The sequence below is a fragment of the Cyphomyrmex costatus genome, unplaced genomic scaffold (genome assembly GCF_001594065.2).
Source record: "Cyphomyrmex costatus isolate MS0001 unplaced genomic scaffold, Ccosl1.0 scaffold497, whole genome shotgun sequence".
NCBI classification, from domain to species: domain Eukaryota; kingdom Metazoa; phylum Arthropoda; class Insecta; order Hymenoptera; family Formicidae; genus Cyphomyrmex; species Cyphomyrmex costatus.
The window spans coordinates 410450-435769 of record NW_017279244.1 but is presented as its reverse complement, the minus strand read 5'-3'; the positions used below and the strand labels follow the sequence as shown (position 1 = coordinate 435769).

The 25320-nt window shown below is 34.2% G+C and overlaps 1 protein-coding gene across 1 annotated transcript in view; it reads right to left on the bottom strand.

Moving 5' to 3' along the window:
- The window catches only part of LOC108778205 (uncharacterized), a 6909-nt gene extending 1179 nt beyond the window's left edge, over positions 1-5730 (bottom strand). The window contains exons 1-4 of the mRNA XM_018545322.1: positions 5407-5730; positions 2414-2651; positions 1040-1425; positions 422-709 (exon numbers count right to left, since the gene is read on the bottom strand). Of these exons, the coding sequence (XP_018400824.1) occupies positions 422-709; positions 1040-1425; positions 2414-2651; positions 5407-5730 (1236 nt within the window). The remainder of the gene's footprint in view (positions 1-421; positions 710-1039; positions 1426-2413; positions 2652-5406) is intronic.
- Between the last annotated feature and the right edge of the window lie 19590 nt (positions 5731-25320).

Here is a 25320-nt window from a genome sequence, read left to right as displayed (position 1 = left end):
TAAATATGTTTTACTCTATTAGTAATAAGTTCATAATAAAACCAACCACATGCGCTTATTAGTTTAACAGAAATCCCGCTATCTCATATTAGGAACCTATCTCATAATAGGCGACTTTACCCTATGTAACAAATAAATATTTTGTAAAACTTTAATAATTTATATACGAATTATATATATATATATATATATATAACTTAATTTTTCAAGAACTTTCTTGTGTTATAATATTTTAAGTCACAAATTCTGAGACATCCTATAAACTATCGGTATAGTTTCTGTACTTTCATAGTAATATTTTTGTAAACAATTTCCTCAAGAATTTGATAATGTATAATTATTCAAGTTTTGCACCAAAGATTTCCATTTTACACTAATGAGAGAGGAAAGATACATTATATGTATGAGGGGAGACATCTACCTGAAACTTTGTACGTAAACCGCATATGTCCCCGTGGATCTCTTTATTGGTGAGTTGCAACCGTTCTATTCTATCGCGGAGATGGTGTATCCAATTATTCGGATCGTCGGGAACCGCCGGTGCTTCCACGTCTGTCTCGATGGTCAGAGCCAGTCTGGTTAATTGGTCGTGAGAGGACGTGCTGTTACAAAATCGATCCTCCTCCTCCAGGAGAACAGTAGCTTTCCTGGGATCGCTCCGAAGACCTTCGAGGATAGATACTACTTCGTTGATAGCAGTACCTCGATCCTGCAAAATAATTTATTCTATATTTCAATCTATAGGCAAATCACACAGCTTGATTAAATAAAGTATCTTTATGCAGGATCTTTCATTATCCTTTATGGAAATTTAATACTGGAGAGTAGTGATTAATTATTTATTTTGGATATTAAAAGCACTATTGTCTAGTGCTAAATTTCCTACTAATTGTTTCTTCCAGTGAGTATTTAATTTCCTATTTTCCTATTACTAAATTTTACTGTTATTGAATGCTTTCTGCACTCAAAATAAATAATTTTCTATGTTGAATTGGCCAGTACGAAAATGGATTTCTGTAAGGGACGTGAAAGAACGTACGTTTGTGAAATTCATGGTGCGTTCTTTCGACGCGATCGCCAGCTCGTCGCAGAGGCACATCGGCGTGTTTTGCGCGTCGCTCTGGGTCTCCAAGCTCCAATCGTAACTCTGTATACCGGAAGTGTTCTCCAGGGAGAGCGGCCTGGTGACTGAACCCTTACAGCCGTCCCACGTGGAGTTTAATCTGTCATAGCTCGATCTGCTGCTGTCACCAGTCTTTATACTTCGTACGCTGCAGTCTGCATCGGTTGAAGGATCATTGCTCGATTTCGATATGTTAAAATTATTGGTAGCCCATTGTCGGCGCTCGGAAATGGGCGAGGAAATCGCGTATGTCCTCACATTCGTGCTTGGTAAGTTCAGAAGTGTCCTCAGCTGCGTTGTACCTGCGTTCATGATTTTCTATTGTAATCTGCTTTACGCGTATTTTCCAAGTTCTAATCAGACAATTTTGAAAAGGAACCAAAAATATGAAATAAAGTATTTTTTTGTAAGTTTAGAAGTCTATAAGTCAGACTATAAAGAAAAACTAGCACTAGGAAGCTGATTAAAATTTACGTTTTTTAATTATTACGTAATTTTTAAATTATTACCAAGAATGTTAACTTCTTTTCTCATTTTGAGAAATAATTTTGACGGATAGTATTAACATAGCTACTAATAAACAACTTACAAGAAGTAGACTAGAAAATCAGAATTTTATTTAAAAAATTCCTACAATTTGAAAAATGTTTATTAATTAAACAAAGCACTATGTGAGTGCATATCGACCTCGCATTTTCTAATAAAAATCGATGGCGAGAGCTTATTAAAAAATTGTTGGTAAGTTCTTAAGTGCTCAATTAAAACGCGGATAAAATAGCATTATTTTATCACAATTGTATCAAGTATTTATACCCGTATAATTTTACAACAGCCACACGCATTTGGTGGAGAGAATGTCGATTGAGATCGAGTTGGGGATGATCGCTCAAACCTCGGTGCTGCTTTCATTAACTTTCTTTAGCCTCCCCGACACAGACTCAATCAAACCCGGATCGAACTTCGTCTCTGTTGGTGTGCCCGCAACAATGCTCGTGGCAGTTTCGCAGTCTCTCACGCCACTCGGCATCTTTACGGTGGTAGCACCCAGCCACGATCCCGAGGACGAAGGAAACGAAGTAAATCTGATACGTCAAGCAACTCGATTCCGCGCATTGGTAAACCGCGAAACTTTATTAGGTCAGGTGTCGCGGTGGCCGACGAGTTCCACGAGGTGGCTTTGCTCGGAGCCGGTTCGAGGGAAGCGACGTTTCCTTCCTCGGACTTCGGATCGAACGAAAAGGGAAGGATGGGACAACCCGGAGAGGAAGACCTTAGATTATGTGTGCGTACCGATTTGCCTGGACTCGATGAGGCGGCTCAACTGTTTTCGGCAACGGCGGGACTTCCGTTCTCTGCTCTCGTTCTCTGGCGTGGATCTCGCCTGGGAGAAGACAAGGCAGCGAGGGGATGGTATGAGTATTCGGTATTCCTGAGATCTGATCAATCTCTCCGGGGTGTAGCAGATGGGAGTGATGCGTTCTTCCTTGACGTCGCGCTCGCTGCTGATTACAATCGTGGGTGGGCTGCTCTGCATGTCGATAGAAATTATTTATTAATCGCATTTCTATTGTTCGGGTCTCGATGGGACTGACGCACGTCGTTAAGTCTTCGTGGCGTTATATCGAGCATTTACGTGCCCGATAAATGCAAATAAAAAATTGAAAAAGTTATTAAAGAGCATTTATACGTAAGCTCTGTTTTTATAGCTGAACTAGTATACATTTAGAATGTAAAGTAAAAGGAATTTAAAATAGATATATGTTTAATATTTAGCGAAATTGTGAGAAAGAAAATGCTGTATTGAGAAAAGAATTGTTCACTAAATTAATTCAATTCGTCTTTATTTCTTTCATTAGAAAATGTATGTATTAAATCAAATATAAAAGGTTTGACTTAAAATAAATAAATACATTCTTCATGTGAAAGACAAATTAATTTAGTTTTTAATTAACAATTTACATTTACCTTGTGTGATCAGCTAAAATTACTAAATTCGTAATAAAACAATTTCTTTAAATTTCGATCAAAACCATCTTGGCACTAAATGTTCTCCATAGAAGACTCTTCTTTTTATTTGCAAAAATGACACAACTAAAAGTGTCATTCTTCTATAGAAGATTCTATAGAAGATTTTGTTGAAAATTTTAAGAACGATACGAGTGTTGTTTGGCGTATAGACTGTGTAAGTAAATTGAACTTCGTTTTGATGATTGATAAAGCGATCTTTAGCTAATTTATTTGAATAATAACTAAAAAATTACGTTTTTTTAGTTGTGTCAAGAAAGAAAACGATACATAAGTCTCTGCTAAGAATTACAAAAATTAATAGATAAGTTAATTCGCAGTAAAACAATTGCGATTAAATGACGAGTGCTTAGGTACATGTATCCTTGCGTGTGCAAGTGATATCGATCAGTCGTGCGGATCGGCTTCTTTACATTTATTTGCCCAGTTATCTAATTAACTGAGCAGTCTCTTGCGGCTTGATAATCGGATTGAATACAATTCGTATAATACGTCGACGGGTAAAAAGGAGACGGAAAACAAGAAAAAAAAAAACGCACAAATGGAGATAAAAATCCACGTTTCGTTAGGTGGAAGTTCTAGAAATGTACTGCACGTAAAATGCAACCATGTTCACGTACGGAGATTGTGTGCGCGCTGTAAATAAACTAAATTTCCGTCGAAAGAAAACATGAACGGGAAACTCGACGAGTGCAAAATTAAAGAGTACGCTACATCCGGCGTTTATTAATTTAACAACATTGATAGATCAATTTTGTAAGTACATGAATAGTAGTAGCGGTATGTCCTCACACAAGTATCTAATATTTTAAAACCAACCTAAGCAGATACTTTAACACATATTGAGCGCCAATTAATTTTTATAGATGTATCGCAAGAGCTGAAACTATTCAATGTTTGAAAATTATTATTTTTTGTGCAATTTGAGAAGCCCTTGATTAGTTATTTAGTATATTGTTGGAAATTACGGAAATTTGTGACACATGATGTGTGTCGCCGACGCCTAATGTGTTAAAAACGTTGTTGAGCATTCTCGTGCTTTTTTATGTCGCTTCTTAAATCTAAATTACTTTTATTATATTAAAATATTTATGAAATTACATTATTTCACGGGAATATATACGAAACAAAATCTGCACAACGAGAAAAAGTAGAGAATGCTTATCCTCGCGCGTATAATTATTATTAAAATTTAAATTAAAAATTGAATTCTCCAGATAAATTGCAGATATTAATACTCTGATTGCTGTACAAATTTTTCTAATTGGTTTCTCTTCTCATGCCATATTATATTATTTTATACATATCTTTTAAAAAATGAATATAAAGTGGTATATAAAACTCAATGTTTTTCAAAATATTTACGGATTTTTGGCGAGTATGCATAAAAGATACACATGTAAAAATAACAAATATTATTCCTGTGCCGCGTACATCAATGTAAACAAACTCATATATTTATTCAATACATTCATTATTTATTTAATACTATATATATATATTTGTTATATTCACATATTTATTGTTGCCTGTCCTTTTCTCATATTTAATATAATCAATATTATTTAGCGATCACGTTGTAGCTAAATCTCCTAATTTTGGATTCGTAAAACATACAAAAAATATATAAAAATACACACACTTTCATTAAAATATACTTTTTAAATAAAAATTTAGAGTTTTGTAGAAATATAATATACTGCAAAGTATTCTCGGATCTTGCATAAGAGTAGATAGTAAATAGAAAATGTGTATGTATTTTACTTGATACACGGGCGTCTTGAATTCACGTAGACGTATTCCAATCCAATTATACACATGGCAATTAAAATATACGAAGTAGATTACGTGTTTGCGTGACTTCCTGTCAAACTTTTCCTAAATCAAAGCTGTCTACAGATTCGTCAAAGAATTTCTTGAAAGAATTACAATTTAGCAGTTTAATTATTGGGACATTCTGCATTCAGAAAGAATGATTTTGCTGAAAGATCTAAAGTTTTATTAAATACAGATCTAAAAACAATTTTGTTGGACCGTAAAAATAATTTTGAAAACTCAAACCGAGAATATATGTTAGAATATAAAAATCTTTTGCAGCATTGCTTATTATTTTTTATAGATTCCAATACAATTATTATTTTCACAATTCAATAATATTAGTTTCAGATATATATGTCCGCCTCCCAATAAAATTTTAGATTCTTCAGTAAAATTGTTCTGTTCGTGTATATTGTATTAATCAATATAATCACACTCACCGTTTCCCTAGCATCCCTCTCGATCAGATCAATATCGAGATCACTCTGAGTGAACGAGATTAGTTCGATTTTCTCACTGATTTCGCTTTCCTGTTCTCGCCGTGACACATCCCGCGCGAAGCTGCAGCTACCCGAATCATCCGAGTCCATATAAGAAAGGATCGACATGGACGACCCGAACGATCGATGATCTTTGACATGACGCGATCTAGACGATACTATGATCTCCCGATCGTTCAACCACCAGCCAAAATTCTCTTCGCCGTTGGGTGACGACGAGTCGTACTTGGCGGCAGTGCCGTCTCTTCCATCCAGATAAAACATCGCCCGGTAATTCCTGACGTTTTCCAATCGACGTGGGGCGCGTGCAGATTCTACCGCGCTGAAAATTTCGTCTGCAAGTAAGACGGATTGACATGTGGAAGAAATCGAGTTTCGCGGTAATTCTCGCAAACAGGAGCATCTGAACGCGTGTCTCGAGATTCGCACACCGACGAATCCCGACGCAATCCCGACTTGCCAATAATAAATTCTACACGATTTCGATTTGTCAACAACGAGTTTCGACGATAAATTCGCAGTCTGACGAGCTTCTTGAAAACTCAAGATAACGTAAAAATACCTTGTCATGTTATGCACTTTACAAATAAGTAATAATGTTATTGCGAGATATAATTGACGAAAAGTCTCAATTTTATACAGAAAGAATACTTTTGATAAAGTATCTAATTTGGATAGATACAAATTTGAAAATAATTTTGTTGACTTTATGTAGGATTCTCAATCATGATGAATAATGTTGTGGAAAGTTTTAACATTTTAATAACCAATTTAAGCATTTTACATAATTTTCGTGGTTCAACGAAATTATTTTCAAATTAGCTAAACTTTTCAGCTAAAATTTTAGACAACTTCAGCAAAATCGTTTGTTTCGTGCTTAAGAAAAGATAAAAATATAAATTTTAACATTAGTTTTCGCGTAGCTTTACAGTCATTTGAAAAACATCCGTAATGGGAAAATTGCAGATGAAAGCTAGATATAGTTTCGTTCTTTCTTTAGCATTAATTTTATCCGAGTTTTGTTTTACTTTCTTGATTATTCTGGTCAAATGGGATTTACCAAAGACAGCAGCTCAAAATGTACAAATGGTACGAGCTACATAAAATTTGCGATGCGTTAATACATCAAATATTAAACATTAAATCTTTTATGAATTGCGAAAAGCGACTGACTCTATAAGCGCCTTTACAGTTGAAAACGCATACAGCGTTCATCTATCTTCGTTTATCTAGTAATGTCACTTAAGTATGCACTCAGTGAATATGTACGCTGAACAAACGATGAAATTTTCATTCGTTCAAAATCTCACGCGTACCTCGCGTTCACGCCTGAATCTTCAACATTCAGAGTAGCGACCGATAAATTTAATTAGTGGTATAATTATAAATTTTCTTTTCCTTTCAATTATTCTTTTAAACACTTTTTATTTTAATTAAGAAAAAATATTATTTAAATATTAAACATTTAATTTAATATTATACAAATAAAAATAATTTTAATTATACATTTATTTGTTAAATTAACTATTATTTAAATTTATCGATTACTCAATTCAAATTTTATTTAAATTATTTTATTTCACATGAATTAATTTTTTTAATGTTACATTATTCGCGCAAGGTATTTGATATCATTAACTTTGTTACACAAAGCAGTCTAATTTAAAAAAAAGAAAGAAAACATAATTTCTTTTACTTAAGAATATACATATAGCAAAGTAATCTCATTATAAGAAAAACAACGCTCAATATCGCAATATATCTCCACTAATTCCACCAATAGTGATATTTATTGTTTACAATTTTACAAAATCTACCTTTCACACAGAAAAAATAGATTCGCTAACAGGCCAAAAGATTTATTTGAATGTACATCTGAAAGTAATTTTGTTGGATTTTCAAAATTATTATATAGAGTGTTCAAGCGTTGATGACAATTCTGCAAATAGTTTTAACATTCTGACAATTAATTTGAACACTCTATATTTTCATATTTCAAACAAATTATTTTCTTCGCATTTAAACTTTTAGATATTTCAGTAAAATCGTTCTTTCCGTGCACTATTATTCCCAAGTGCAGAACCCAATATCCTCGTAATTACGTTTTTTTAACAAGCCACACTGGCAATGACAATCGCGACTGACTAATCGACTGACGAATCGAGCCAGTTTGCGCATCGAGCTGTGTCCTGGAGATTTTTCATCAGGCCAGCACGTGATCGCGGTTGTGTGTACGTAATCCGATCGGCGCAGAGTGATCAGATCACTCGGGATAAGATCGTGTTTAACGAACCTCGATGACCATCACGCATCACGTTTCGTTTCGCGATCGTGAGCGGAACCACTGCGCCGATTGACCGCTTAATGCGTCAGCACGTCGGACGTCGACTGTCAGCGGTCACCCATTTCCTTGACCACCGGTCGTCATGGTGACTCTAATTTAATAATCCATCATTTCCCGCTTTGCGTGTTACACCTTGCCAGCACCAGTATACTGCTCTATAGTATACTGAAGTGAGCCTTATTCCCTATACTAAACTATAGGAAACTGCGGTTTGACAGAGAAAAGGAAGGCAAGAAAATACTGATCTTTCTGACTCTTCTCTACTTATATAGTAGTAAAACAACATTAGTTAATCAGCGAATCCTTGACAAAGAAATCAGTACAGTCTTTGCATCAGAGTGTCCTTGTTTAGCGATTGAGACACTCCCACTTTTTAATGGCTCGCTTCACTATTATATTTATACCGGTAATTATAAAGGTGGTTTAAATAAAAAAAACGAGTTTATTTCATATTTTGTATAATTACAACGTAATAATAAATTTATTATGTTTCGATTTTTTACTTACAATTAGACCAATTTCATAATTGCCTAGACATTTAAGACCGTCTTATATTTACAATAGTCTCTTAAGTACATCAGTCTTAAGATGTTATAAGTCAATCACAGGCTGGTATTCATAGTAATAAGAACCGAATATGAATATCGGCCATAAGCCTGTATTCATAGTCGGATCTTATATTTGAGACCGTCTTAAGATGTTATGGACCAATCAGACTACTGTATTAGCAATTTAAAACATTACTTAAGACAATTTTAAAATAAAAACCGACTATGAATATCGGCCATAGATTGGTGATGGCGACTTGGCGGTAACGATTGCATTAACAAGCTCTGTTGTTATTTTCGCACTTATTTCTTTTCTTTTTTTTTTAGACTACTTCGATCGTATAATTATTAGCAATCTTTTCTCCACTTTTTGTATCGATTTTGCGGATAATCGTAAATAATGTCACATCACTCGCAAAAATCTTTGATTAGGTATATTATATATATATTTAAAAAATCGCGATTCGGATGATTTCCCTAAAAAATTTTCATCTTTTTGAGCTCGTAGGAAAAACATTTCGCCCTTTAAAAAGCAGCGTAATGTTCCGTGAAATAACTCTTTTCGGTCGCGGTGAATAGGGTGACGTATTTTCAATGAATTACTCGTAAAGAGTTCACGTTTCGAGTGAAGTAAAGAAACTCGATTGAGTTTGGATTAAACGAGTTTAGTTTAGCAATTCGTCATCCTTTGATGAGCTACACAGAAAAAACGCCGGAAAGATTTTGCTGAAGTATTAAAAAATTTAGCTAGATACACAGATCTGAAAATAAATGGGTCGCAAGGCACACTTTAGAAATCCTTGCGCTAAAATTTTAAAACAACAAGGTCTTGTAACCGTTTCGAACTAAAGAATTCTGTTACATTCTTGTAACGTATCAGCGACTTGTTTTTTCTATCGACCGCTACTTTCTCATGCACTTTGACTAAAACGAACGATACCGCCACATAATAGTACACTCTTATTTAATTCATACATACGTTATAGACTTCAATTGGTACAATTTACTTCATTTCTCTCGAGCCTCTTCTCTCAAAAGCATCGATGATGATTCCAGCCTGACTTGTTTTCGCTTGTATACCGTGCCCCGAAATATCGCGCCGCGCACTTTTACTGATTCAGTATCATTATTTATTAATATTTTCAATGTCATTGGGCGAATATAATGATAAGTGCGTACATGCGTACGATCGCGATGATACTCGCCGACTGACAGGGAATGACGTGTCCGCGGGCCGTTTTGTATTTGCGATAACTCGCTGACCCGTGTATTACTGTGATAATTTCAGCTACGCTGAGTAGTGACTATTGATTCGATTGTATGTATGTATGAATACGTACAATCGCGCATCGTCATGATGTTGCTAAACAGACAAAAGCAGAGACTCGTAAAGCGCCGCGTATACATGCAAATAGCGCGTTCGAAATTGCGCGGCGAAATATTTCGCAGGAGAGAATCCAGTGGCGAAAGTTTTAGTAAAAAGGAAAAAGAAGAAGTCTCTTTGCAGACATCAGGAAGAGACATCAGGTTTTGAAGATTTTCTAAAAATGTTGCAGAAGTGTTTTTCGAATGAGAAATTGCGAACTTTTTCCACCGAGATTTTGAAAGCTCTCAGGCCTAGTTTTATAACTCGTCATGGTTAACTCTTAACCGAGGTTTAATTTATTTCTTATCTCTCTCTTTCTAATTCTAGAATTGGAAAGAGATGAGAAATAAGTTGAACCTCGGTTAAGAGTTAACCGTGAGTTGTGAAACTGGGCCTCAATCACGCAAAATATGAAATTCTTAGTAGCGAGCATATAGTTTAGAACGACAAAATAGCTGTTTTTTACTCAAGCTCATTATTTTCGTGTGTTAAAAATTATTTCTGGAACTTAAAGACATGATAAGATATTTCGTTAGCTTCCTATTGTTCAAAATTCTATCTAGTTGTAAGAATTGTCACAAAATCGAGTTAGATTTGTAATATTTATACTGTTTTCATTGTGAATATAAATTTCTAACAGTTATAAATTATTTATAAGTAACAAAAAAGAAAATTAAAAATAATATTTTCTTTATAATAATTTGAATTGTTAGTTTTTCTTTGGCTTTTAGTACCGCCAATATAACTAGTTTGAAGGAATAAATTGAAAGTGTTTTTTATACACTTCTGATCAAAACTGTACTTATATGTATGTGTGTATTGCAAAAATATAATTATTAGATAATAGTTATTGATGATTAAGAAATATCTGTTTTTACATGATATAAAATATCGAGTTCATTCAAATTCTCTAGAAGATATTCGAGAAAGTAAACATCTCTCTTAAACGTTGAATTATCCGGATTAGCTGTCACAAATGCAATTTTCTCTTGAAACGCGAGCAAACCTCAAACGGTACTCGCAGCCAAACATCAGGGTATACATACCATTATCACGCTGATTAATTGCTTTGCTCAAACTGATTAATTAATTAACCTCAGGCGGTGAGCACGTAGAATGTAAATATTCGATTATTATACATATAATTCGCCCGGGATATTAATTTAGTCAGTGAGTGTAAAACATTTGCAAACATTCAATCACCGATTTTCCTTTTCGTCCCCCAAAGGAAATGATAAGTGGTACCATTTTTTTCCCTGTTATTATCCACCGATTGGTAACCTCTTGACAGTGAAATATATCTTTGTATATTAATATCGTATTTTTGGTATTCACGATAATGTTTTAATCGTTAAGCGAAACACTTTACTGTCATTTATCACGGAAAAGATAGCCAAGTCGAGAAATTCCTAAGTGTAGAAAGTCAAATTCCACCTCAATTATATATTAACATCAGAAGTACCGAACAGTAGTTATTGATCGCGTTCCTATTTCTAAATTAATATCATACTTCTTGTATGAAAGAGAGGCCTCTTTTAGAAAGCAATTTTTTAATTTTAAATAATTATGTGTCTTTTTACTGATAAAATATATTTGGTTTTTCGTTATTCCTTTTATTTCCCGTAATGATTTATTCGTTTAATCCTTTTAGTGAATAAGAAACGTTTAAAGTAGTACAAGGATGTCGATCGTCAGCAGTTCTCTGAAAGGAACGGAGTGTATTAAAAATGAAAGTTATAATTGAAAAGTACATTATATTCACTAGCATGTGTTTACTTACACTGAAAAAAATACTAAACTTTAATAAATATTTGTTCAAATAGTTCTAATTGTAAGTAAATATTTAATAAATGCAATCCTATAGATATTTATTTGAATAATAGTTAAGTACAGGACTCTTAATTTAAAAATAACAATTATGTGATACAAAAGGACCAGTAAGAGTTTGATAATTATTTGATACAAAACCATTAATTTTATTAATTACTTTTTTATTGAGTAAATATTTATTTACTGTAAGTTTACTTAGTACTATTTAGAAATATGTGTTAAGATTTAGTAAGTTTTTTTCAATATATGTCATTCAATCACTATTATTATTGATTATAGCTTGTTGATATGCTTTTCACCAGATACGCTTTTATGAAAAAAAAAAAAAAAAGAACAAATGACATCGATCGATGGATTGGCCTTTTCAATCTCCAAACACAAATCTGACTGAAAATATCTGGTCAATCATGAAGCTTCGAGAAACACAAATATTTGCTTTGAAATAGTTACTTTGGTATATCTGGAAGATTTAGAGCTTTTCCCCAAAATTCTAAAAATCACATGAAAATTAGAGTTATATAAACTATAATTAATAATAATAATGATAAGATATTATACTAAATAAATATATTATAATACATGTAATATACTTTAAAAATATAACTTCAATTTTAAATATAATCGATTTAAATATATACTTTAATTTTTTTTTTAATATTCTTAATTTCTTTCATAGGATTGCTAACAGCGCTCTTGTATAGCATACTAAAAAAAAAAAGGAATTTGATGGTAGCGCATTAATGGAAATTTTAGAGGAAATGGACAAATCAAAATTTTATAATTAAATTTATTATAATTCTAGTTGAGATAATCAAATCATGATGTTCTAATTTATAATACAATCTAGTGATTTGTATAAATTCATTTTAACCAGAAGGACTTTTCTTAGTGCATTAACTGTACTCTAATCCTAACGCATTTATATTTTACCGATGCATCTATATACAAGTATGACAAATCAGATACCTAGAAAAATCACACATTATATCGTTGGGAAAATATACACGTAGCATCTTCTTGAAAGAGAAGTTTATCGATAACATAACGTGACGTAGCGCTACGACCGCGACGTGCCCGCAAGTATCGCGTGGATTGTCCTGAGAAATAAACTGTTTTCCAATCAGTCAGCCTGTGGTCTAGGGGTACGATTAAAGGAGTACTGATCCGTAGGCACGCGTGTGTGAAGTATTCGAGACTACATGCTGATTTTCATTTTTTCCGAGAGATTTTTATAATCAAAGTTCAACTAGCTCCGCGGATACGGACAGGCGTCGAAAGGGCGATTTCGGGATGCTTTTTGGCATGAATATTAATCAGAATGACGTAGACAGGCCTTGATCGAGGGAGAAAAATGATCGTGCATCGTCGATAACGTTATCGCAGCGGCGTACGTCGCGTCGTTGCGTTCGCTATCAGGTAACGGACGCACGTGCATGCCTCCGCGGTTGAGGCATGCGAGCGCGATTACCAGACCTGCATCGTGACGGCCCGAACAATTTCCTGGGAAACTGACGCTAAAAGTTAGGAACGATGGTTTTTTGAAATTAGTTTTTCTTCACCCCCATGGACTGCGCGCAACACGACAAAAATTATATCAAGAAAAGCGCAGATTTATCCGAATGTTTAATCTGTTAATTTTGCTTACTGAGGATGTAAATCGAGCCAGTATATACTGTTAGGTATTAAAAAATGATAATTCAAATCCTTGAATTATATAACATTTTGCTGCTGTACACGAAATTAGCACAAAGTTACATATAAAAGCATATAAATATTTAAAATCATTGAACAATAATAATATTGTCATGTTATAACAGAATATATACATGCATGTATATCATTTCATTGTCAAAGTTGATTATATTGTGGCACTGTATTTTGATGCTTTATATAAATTACAATACAATGTTAGATATGAAATATTAATCCGATCTCACGATTTAAATAACATTTTGTGATTTTTAGCTTGTGTTAAAATATGAATCGATCCATTTCTGTGGTTAGTTTTAGAACAAATAACATCCATGCTTCCGTGTGCATTTAATAAATAATAAATTAAATTTTGAGTCAAATTTAATATATTTTCTTCAGTTAATTTATTTAACTCCATTATTTTAAATAAATTAACGATATTCAGCAATGACGACCTGTATAGAAATGATGAAAAATAATTCAAATTGATATTATTATAATTTGATGTTATTAATTTATAATAATAGTATATAACATCTAATTATTATAGGTTTATTATTAGAATTATACATTGTTTAACGTGTTGACTTTAATGGCCCTTAAATTGTTATTGTTAAATTATTATCGGAAGTTTTTACTAATGTCTTTTTTACATTATAATATTTTTAAATTACGAAAAAGCGATTCACACGCTCAAACAAAAATTTCTATTTATAAAATGTACGAGCGGTAACGCGAACAATCTGTCTCGTGTTAATCTTCAAAATTTGCTCGAATCGCTAAAACAATATAAAGCCGAAAGGATATATATGGACCGAAATTCATTTATCAAGCTTGTGTTTGCGAAGTATCTTTTTTCCGATGAAGTAAAATTGAAATGGCTAAATTCGCGACTGTTTCTAGAAACCAAAATTCATATTTTATGATTCTCATTATACCGTAGGATAAGTGTAATCAAATATTTGCTCCAACATTAATTACAGGCTCACGCGGTGGCGTATTTCAAATTAGTTCGGCGCTATTCGAGGTCTGTTGATTTTCCGCACGTTTAGAAGACTAGAATCGCTTTGTGCATAAGCGCGCGTTTACCTCGCGATTCCGATTACGCTAATCTCGCTTTATCGAACAGAAAGACCGCGTCAATTTTTTGCGATAACGTGAATTAGATCAGCTGTGTACCGTCATGGGAGAAATTGCGAGTTTCGCGATTGAAACGAGATGGGAGAGGAAGGAATCGGGTGTCATTGAATTGATTACAATGGCGAAGGACTGGAGTTCAACATGGTTGGATAATAATACCATCCACTGTACAATACAATGTCTCGGATCGTCCTCGCGAATTACACTTCTCTTGATAACCCAGTCACTCGACAGCTCACAGTCATTTCAATTTTATATTGTATTTAATATCATAACACACGTTATATATATATATATATAACGTGTGTTATGATATTAAATATATTAGATATAAAGAATATGTTATATATACAGGGTGTTTCACGATTTAGCAGACAAACTGCGGCAGCATATTCCACAAGTAGAAATAAGAGAAAAATGTTATGAAGTTTGGCTAGAAATGCTTAACGAATACCATATTCATGCGCGGGTGAAATATCGAAATGATATTGAATACGTACGAAATAAACACTTTTTCTTGCACGAAATATACACTTTCATTTTTTGAGCAATGTAAAATCCGTCGTTTCCTATTTCATGTTTCAATATTTGTTTGTATAACTTTGTGATAAAGCATTTTTAGTCCAACTTTATATAACATGTTCTTATTTTCATTTTGTTCTTATTTCCATATGTTTCCGCAGTTTAGCTGTTAAATCCTGAAATACCCTGTATAATTAATGTAGAATGCTTAATTTTCAGACTCAGATCGGTAAAACTAAATATTTTTATGTATATATAATATATTATGTAATTGTCAGAACAATAATTGCATTTTTTCTATATTTATTATAGTAGTCCGTTTTATTTCAACTGATCTTTGCACGGTTTATCTTTCCTCTATTCCTCTCCAAATTGGAGAAAAAGAAAAAAGTAAACGATGTACTTTGTTCAGCTAAATATATAGACTTAATATATGTTAGAGTTAAACACCGACGAACGTTGTCCTTTAATATTGTGTTGAGAAACAAGAAGTTCAAGACATCGCGTCGCACGCTTCGTAAACTAATTACGAATTTCGTCTAATTCCAAAACTTAGATTTGTAATTTTGATAATAAATAATAAATATATCACATTACATATAATATTTCTCTTCGTTTATACAATCAGGTTTTTTTTTGGCTCAAGCGAAATTTTATTTTCAAATAAAGGAGGATTGGTTAAATGTAAAGATTAATAGTTAAAATCTAAAATTATTAAAAATCTTAATCTCTCTAAAACTTTATCGTACCTGGAAAGTAAAAATCTACAAAAAAAACTTTATTTAAAACAATATAAATAAGAGCAACGAGCCAAGGTAAATAAAAAAACAATAATAAACATATAAAACTATTAAAAATTAAAAATTAAAATAAGAAAAATTTTTGTCCGGACGTTTCGACTCAGTTCGAGTCATTTTCAAGCGGAAAGAACAAATTAAAAAATAAAACATTATTTCTCTCTCTCTCTCTCTCTCTCTCTCTCTCTCTCTCTTTCACACCTTTCTTTAAACAAAAATCGATTCTTTTTTGACATTCCTCTTTCCATCATGAAAATGAAAAATGTCGCAGGTTCGATGAACGGATCAAGCTGCACATGCAAATCTACCGAGAGATACGGAGATCAAACGTTAAATGCTTGTAATGTTTTATGATTATAGTCAAAGATTAAAATACGATGTTATTTCTGGTATATCAGAGACAAGTGTAAAAGATGGACTCAAGCCATTAATTTATCTCGTATGTCTTCACATAAATAAAGAGAATAAGATTTCTATCGATGCGGGGATGGTAGGAGCTCAAATGGCAAAGACGCAAGATGTGGAAAACATTCAGGATCTCCCCCAGGCTTGTTTCTAAGTAAATCATTTCCGTGAAAGTCACGTTCTCGTCGAGCGAAAGATACGACAGCCGGGATATGTCGCATAACCCGCAGACGTCAGTGCGATGTGAAAATTTTAACAGGAGTCCCAAGGCTCCAGCTCGTCTTCTACTTATATTTTTCCTCTTTCTGTAGGAAACAAAAAGCCCCACCAAGCCCCATCCTGGGGTTGCATCACCGTTCCTACGAACCGCGAAAATTCGCGTTTCACGACGTCGCGGCGCACATATCTGATGCCCGCGCTCGAAATGCCGAAATTCGAACAGGTTGCGGCGCACGCGTGGCAAGATGGCCGTACGGGGGTAAGTCGTAACGGTGGCATCGGTGCGGGGGTTGTTGTTCGTTCGTTCGTTCGTTCGTTCGTTCGTCGGTGGCGACGGCGGATCGATAGCGGCGCGACGGTAGTGCGCGAACACCGTGAGCGACGATCGGCGGTCGTCGCCGTCGCCGTCGCCGTCGTCGTCGTCGTCGTCATTTTAGCCCCCGAGTGCTGGAGGTCGCGCGCGTGTCGAGTGCTGGACCCTGTCGAGCGTCGGCCGAATGCCAATTACATACGTGCTACCGTGGGACGTGCGTCGTCGGCGGTAGCTGTGCCGTCTGACCCGGTCCTCTCCTCGATCCGATCCGGTTCTCCATATAGTTCACCGGTTCACCGGCTTTCAGCCTCGCTCTCCCGAGACGACGACGCGCGGCGCGCGCGAGGCGAACGCGCGTATAGTACGGTCTCGCGTCGCGGCGATTGATTTACGCGGGGTTATGCATCGCGGCGCGGGTGCGGCGGTGAGTACGCGGAGCGGGAAGCAGCAGCCGGTCGTCGCACTCGTCGTGTCGGCTGGTGAGGCGCGCTGAGACGCGCCGGACATGTCGGCGATGTCCTGGGGTACGGCCGCGGGCCGCCGATTCGCGGCGCCGCGACGCCGGGGGACGTTCGCCGCCCTGATGATCGTCGTTCTTGGTCTGCTGACCGCCACCGTCGCCGGCGAGAAGAGCAAGAAATGTGAGTAGAAGACAAAGGGGATGGATACTTTCTTTTCTGCCCGCAGTAGTGGAACACGTCTTCTGCGGAGCCCTCGACGCGCGGCTGTTTTTATCAGCGCGATTCCGCGCGGCTGTCACGTGGGTGGTTCGGATACTTTAAATGTCATACGTGTGCGGATTCGCGTGTTCGATTGCATTTTAGTCGAAGGCTACGTAGTCGCACGTAGGGGACTCCGCGAAACACGTTGAACTTGTGTCACGTGCCAACGAGATTTTCTCGGCACTTTAAGTAGTTTATCGATTTCTCACATATTGGACATACTGAACCGTTCGCGTTCGGATGCTCTGTTTATGAATGGTTTAGAATACATTACTCTTAAAATTGCACCATGCGAGAAATTTGTGAATGTAGAATACGTATAGATGGGATAAATGATTGATCTCCGGATCTTGTAAATTGTATAACATGCAGATAATGGAGGACTTGAATTTATGACATGAAATATGCATTATATACCTGAAAATTACGTATTAATTGTGCTAATGCTTGTTAATCCTAAATTAAATAATAGATCAATCAGAATTAAGAATTTTCAAATATTATTTACACACAATGCTGGTGAATAAAAGTTTCCAATGTAATCTTTACTCTTTTTCTGTACAATTTATATTTCTAATGTTTCTGTCAATATAGATAAACTTTAATCTCGATGTAACATATTCTGCGTCCTTTTTTATGTATAAAACTAGAAAAATATGAATTAAATGAACTAAAATTAAAATTAAATTGCATAAGACATTTTTATCAATGCAGATTAACTTTAATTTACTCTTTATTTTTTTTTTAATTTACCTTTTTATCTATCTTTTTCTAATTCTTATAGAACTAGAAGATAAAAAAAAAAGACAAATCGAGATTAAAATTAATCACCGGTAGAAAAACATAAATGTATTGTTTTTCACGTGTTTACGTGTGTCGTATAAGAAACACACTTTCGCAAGAGTGAATTTCGTGCTCTTGCACGCAAAGTCTTCGTACCAGTTGTGGAGCCTCGAAGTTTTTGGCGGGCATCTTTCATTCAGTTCACGCTTAGTAACGGTAGTACGCGCGTAGTACGCGTGTAGTATGTTTACTACGTTGCGTAGTAAACCCCCCGCGCTTCCCGCCTTTCGTGCGCGCTCGATGGAAAAGAATGAACGTGACAGCACCGGTCTCGGCGATCCAATCGACCATCTCGTTCCCCGATCGAAATCGTTGTTCGATACAAATGTCGGTGGAACGGCGTGTAAGAAAACCATAGCAACGCGAGGGAAATTACACCTGGGAGGCTGCAATCCTATTTCTTGTAAGGAAACGATCGTTTCTCCGTGGCAGGTACTTTGCGAGATATATTGTTGATTAGAGAGTCTACTAGTACACTGAAAAATTGAGCGACTTTCCTTTGAACACATAATTAACTCTGCAACAAAAATTATATCGGTGGGGGGAATTGGAATAAAAAATTATAACTAATAACGTTAGAGAGAGAGAGAACATTATCTATTGATTACTAATGAAAGAGTAAATCGCGCATGGCTCATTATTTTTATATATGCGATTTAAGCTATTCATTTTTATTATATAAATTCCGAGTATAAGTGACATATTTTACATATATGTTTATTTTTATTAAAATGAGTCCTGCGTTAAATGAAAGAAATATTAAGGATGAGATTAAATAAATATTAAAAATATTAGAGAAATATATATATGAAAAATTAGGAGCAAAGATTAAATATGATTAAGATATAAGATATGATGTGTCTTGATTACATTTAATCTTTGTTCCTAATTTTTTTATCTCTTTAATATTTAATATATTTATTCTCGTTCCTAATATTTCTTTCAACTTGCAGAGAGCTTTATAAATAGTATTTAAGAAACTGATGAAAACTGTACTATTTAAAATATTTAGAGTGAATCTTACTCTTAAAGATTGAAATTGAGCCATTCTTTTTCAAGACTGGTTCAATTTTCAATTTTACATTCTTTAAAATCAGATTTCACTTTAAAGAACTTAGAGAAAGTGGGATAAAAGTTTTTCAATTTTTTATAAGAAAGATGAAATGACTTTATTATCACTCTTTGCTTCATAGCGCTTTTGCATTATACGTAAGTAATCACGTTGCATAAATAAGAAAAGTTGCAGCATTATTTACAGTAACGGGAATATACGATTTTTCTGATAATCTATTTATAATCGATTTTGCTGAGCAGCTTACATTGCTTTTCCTTTTTAAGTCTATCGAAGATCTCGCCTGTTAAGTGCTCGAGGAATAAAACACAATGATTAAACGTGTATTTATCGTCTACCAAAGCCTGAATGAGAAACTTAGAAATACTTGATCCAGGAGGTCCCAGGAAAAAAGTTAAATTAACCCCAACTTTAATCGAAGCGGTATAATCGACGGCGCACGTAGAATCCTATCTTTTTGATGAAATTGCCTCGTTATCTCAACTTCGTGAATGCAAAGGCTCGGCTCGCAGATCCGGTTAAAGAGAACAGCACGCCGTTAACCTCTGTTGGACACGCTCATTAACACGGCACACGAATTTTTGCCATTTTTGCCGTTAACTAACGTTGAGCCTCAATTGCCTATTCAGAGTCTTTAAAAAATGTTAAACTTTCGAAAAAGTTTTAATTCCCATCCGAAAAGAACGATTTCTCTAAAGTATCTAAACATTTAACTATAGATACGGATCTAACAATAATTTTATTAAACCATCAATATAATCATGTAGAACGTTCAAGCATAACGAGTGATATTGCAAAAAGATTTGATATTCTATTCAATCAACTTAAGTGTTTTACAGTTAAGGCGTGTCGAAGTAAAATGTATGTGGATTGTTATTTTTCAAACATTTCGGAAAAAGGGATAATTAATTTTTTTAACGATTATTTTTTAAATTGTCACTACAAAAAATTATCACAAATAATCAGCAAGTTTCTGCAGAAATTTTTAAGTAATTCTACTATAAAAAAATCGAGTTAAAATTATCGAAATATCAATTTTTAGTTCAAATAAAAATATCAATTGCAACAATAGACTTGCAACGTTTTGAGTTACACTATCTATTTTTCTGCTTGCAACAGCGTGTTTCCACGTCAAATATTAATATGTGAATACAGCGCTTACAATCCACTCATGCATTGAAAAAAAATTAAATTTGAATAGACTATTAACTATACCTAAATATCCACTAAATATAAATAAATATTTATTTGGTACAAGAATCATTAATTTGATTTACATATCACTTTTTTTATTGAGTAAATATTTATTTACTGTAAATAAATATTTAGTCAGTATTTAGACAAATACTTATAAAAATTCAGTAAAAATTTTTCAGTGTACATTAAAACGCATTTTTACAATTTTGGTAACTTTTATATTTTACTGTAGCACTCTTCAATTATTTCGATGGTTTAATGACATTATTTTCACAAATCCCCGTATATAGCTAAATTTTTAGACACTTCAACTAACTACTCATATAATACTCGTAATTTGGAAAACTTTTCATTTCTACTTTCGCATTACATTCATTTCAAATGAAGATTTTATTACGTACGTCGCGATTTTGCAGTAGAGTTTAAGAAATTAAAGTTCCCAAAGTTTTACCATGCACAAGTCAAATTAGTATTTCGCTAATTTACTTAAGTACGTCGAGTTCCATTATGCGCAAGAAATTCAAGGAGCAGTGATACTGAGTTTGGCATTGAAAATTTATGATATTCCTCTTGGAATGGACAGACCAGATTTTTACGTTTTCAATTATTTTTATTCATTACCAATTGCGCGAGATATTTCATTGCGAGTGTATCTGTGTACAATCCATAGTGTAAGCGTCATATTTTATTATACACACACGCGCACATATTCTCACGTAACTACTCTCTGTTTTTGCCGATTATCCAATCGGCTCTTGGATGTTCTTGTCGACCCTTGTCCTCCTATTTTTCCCAGAGAAGCTAAAGTTTTTGTTAATTTCCGCTCTAGTCGCAAGGGATACCTGTCTTCCCTCCCTTTCCGAGACATAATAAACTTTTCCTCCTTTCTCTCCGCTTCGCCTTACACGTTTCACGGTCCGCACAATGTATTTCCGTTACGCGAAATCCCCCGCGAAAATAACCATCCTTGTCCGCCAGTGGACGAAGTAATAAAAAAACGTAATAAAAGATCCCTTCCATTATCCCCGGCGTTACTCGTTAGACTTCGGCGATGTAGGCCGTTCGAAATATCGGCACCTTTCTCGCTTTTACTGCCTCCCGTATCTCCGAGATTTTTTTTTCACTCTCGTAACATTTCTCCTTCGTTAAATTTCTCCAGCTCGTTCCTGTCTCGCTTGGCTTTATGGTGGACATTAATGCACGTTTAGCTTCGACAAATTGGAACACGGTATGACCATGGCGAAAATTATAATAAGTTACGCGCTGATCGTTCTTATCGTTGTAACGTCGAGCGAACTCATTGGCAAATTCAGACATTTGTCAAGGCCATTGGCAAACGAAATATTTTTAAAGGTCAATATGAAAACATAGAATATTAAATTATTATTTAAACAATATCAATTATTATTTAAATTATTGCAATGGAGAAGTATTATTAAAATGTATAATTTCATGAAACGTCTTGTTTAAAATATCAAAGAAGAAAAATATAATAGAATCTATATTTTCTATATCTAGAAATTCTTTAAATTAAAAATATTTTTAGAGTATCAAAATTACGATTAAGTATTAAAAAAGTATTAAAAAAATTTATTTACTACAACAGAGAGGAAAAAGGCTATTCTCTGAAATCAATCATAATATACCTATATAAAAAATCAAGCTGGATCTTCAGTGCTTAAATAAATAAATAAATAAATAATTCTGTGTGAATTTACATATTCATATCCAATCCTGCAAACTACACGCCGAATTTAATTTTCAATAAGATGTTATCAATATCTTATTAACATTTACTATGTCTGTGAGCATCAATATTATTAAATCGCTTGACAAGTGATTTAGTCCCTCTGATCGTCTTTTCATCTTACTTTTTTGATTTTAATTTTTTTTCTTGACTTCTTTTATTTTTTAACAAAACCATCATTGTCATATTCACAGAATTTCTGCGTTATAATTGTTTGTATCTGAGGAGAGCCAAAATACAAGGCTGAAACATGTAATATTTTTTACATGATTCTTCGCTTGTTACTTTAATCTGAAAATGTTCTACCGTTTTTTTGCGTTTTTATTAATATATGTGATTTTTTTGTATTTGAGATGTGACTCTCATTAGCCATTTTTTCCTTCTTAATTTAATTTGTGATATTACTACTCTAGTTTTGATGGCAAGATTACAGCTTGATCGTTTATAGGACCTTTTTTCTGATTTGATTACTATATAAATATTTTTAAAAAAGAAGTCTCTAAGGGAGAGCCATGGCTCTTTCCTCGTAGATCCGCCAGTGGCGAAACTTCCGTCGTGCTTCGGCGCGCGTTTCCGCGACGAAATTATCGTAACGTCGCCGCGGGCCAACCTGGCGAAGTATCGGCATGCGAAAATTGCGGTAATCACGCCGGAGTTACCGGGAACAACGTTAATTGTTTGCACCGGCGGCGGCAGCCAGGCCGGGATTACACCCACGCCTGGTAACACGGGTCGAGAACGAACGCGGTACCGGCCGATAAACGAAGCTAATTACGCGACAGACGAATTAGCTCTGGCGCGAGCGGCGTGCCGCGTTTCGACGACAGCCGCGAATGGATCGATCGGTCGATCGATCGATCGATCGATCGACCCGCGGACTCAGATAATCCGAACGCGAGCGCGGCGATCATTACCGCCTGATTGCGCCACTTATAAAAGTCATCTATGCTTGAACGAGATTTCCGGATGGACGTGACAAAAATGCGCGTTCAATTTTCGCTCTTTTCTCTGTTAATATAACGTTTTTCGCGTCTCGACGAATGTCGGAAAATGAAAAGCCACAATTCCCCCCATCAGGACAGAAGGCCGAATTAATAAAGTGTGCGGAGAGAACCGTCGGATCGTATTTTCGTAAAACGGGACCAACTAACGATATTTTCGTTTATGATGGTGATTCTGTTTCGTTGTTTGACACAATATGTGATGCAGATGCACAACTTCATATTCGCGAGCTCGCTTTATACGTATATATTTTTTTTTTTTTTTTTTTTGGGAAATATTGCTCCTGCATCTAAAAATCCATATATTCCACGAATATATTGTGAAATATATATAACAATATTTCAACGCGTGTGTTGCTCTTCCGTAGGCAAATTTTCCATCCGTACCACACCGCTGCCGTATCGATTTTATATTTTATTATGGACAGTTCCAAGGGAATAGCTTTTCCTCTACTGTTTCGAAATATTTTGTGCATATTATAATTTAAGAATATGCATATTTACTACATTATATCGTATTTCGAGGATTATTTGGAATTTTATTTCACACACTACCACGCGGAGAATATTTAAAGCAGTACGGAAATTTCTTTTCCACCTTTCGTTATGTTTATGACTCAATTATTTTTATATGTATTTTTATATGTATTATATTTGTAATATTTTATGTATTATAGGGGGAAGTTGCCTATATCGAACCCCATAACGTTTAAACAAAATTGTAACAAAAGTACCGAAGAGATCAGAATGTTTCTATACTTACATTAAACTTTGGTTCATTGGCAATAAAACAAAACGATATTTTTGCGAAAATAAACATTAAATTATTGTTTAAATTGATTTTTAAAAAAGTAGCTTTTAGTACGATTTGAAGATTGGATCGTTAAATTGTACCACCTAAATCGTACTTCTAACCTAGCAAACAAGCTTATTGTCATTTTGACATTAAAATTACATCTTTACAATATCAAAATGACGGTAAATAACGTCAGTTTATGCATTAGACCCTGCATACACAAATTGTATTCCGTTATTCACTGCATTCTACAACCTATAACTTAGTTATAGAATTAAGTGTGGAAAAATGTTAAGAGAGAAATTGCGTATTCGTACCTGTAATATTGTTGAAAGCCAGTATTTAAAAATAATACAACAAATTTGACAGCAGTTAGAATCTGGATAAAAACTATTTCAATAAGAAGTAGCTTAAAAAATAATTACGATAAAAGGAAAAAATTTTTATTTAAACTATAAAATATATTGTGTTGTCAAACATAAATGTTGATCTTATTATATATTAAACTATTTTATATATATAAAATTTATATAGAAAGTATAAATTTCCAATTTCAGTCACTTTTTGAAAATCTACACCTGATACATCTTTAAATAATAGTAAATGAAAATCAACTAAGAAATAATGAGATTTCGCTCGTTTTTTGCAAAGCAAAGTATTATATAAAGAAATTCGGTCTAAATCGAGTAGTAATAAGATGTTTTTATAAAATGAATTTCAAGTTTACAATATTAGTATAGCATAAAAATAAAAATATATAAAGAATATAATATAAAAAAAATAATATAATGATATCGAACATTTCGAAACTCTCGGGTTCCTCCTTAGCGATTCTTGAAAATGTTACAAAGATGATAATCTTGCGGTCTAAGCGATACATGATATGGTATAAATTGTTTCGAATAATTTCAACAAAATCATCGTATGGAATATTGGTTTTAGTGGAAGTTAAAAGTCATCTTTTTTCAATGCTGTTGATTGCAAGATTCAGAAGAATATTCGTGAACATAGAAATAACGTCGAGTGAAAGTAAAACAGAATTGTCTACATTGATACCATTTAATGATTTAAAAGCCTTGAAGCTGTGTTTGTCATGGATTCATTTCTATATATACTAGAGGCAATGATAGAATATAAAAAGGGAGCTTTATTTTTATGCTGTACTAACATTGTAAACTTGAAATTTATTTTATAAAAACATCTTATTACTGCTCGATTTAGACCGAATTTCTTTATACTTCGCAACCAAGAAATGTTCAATACAAATTTATGAAGAAATCCGTATTTAGTCAAAATGAGT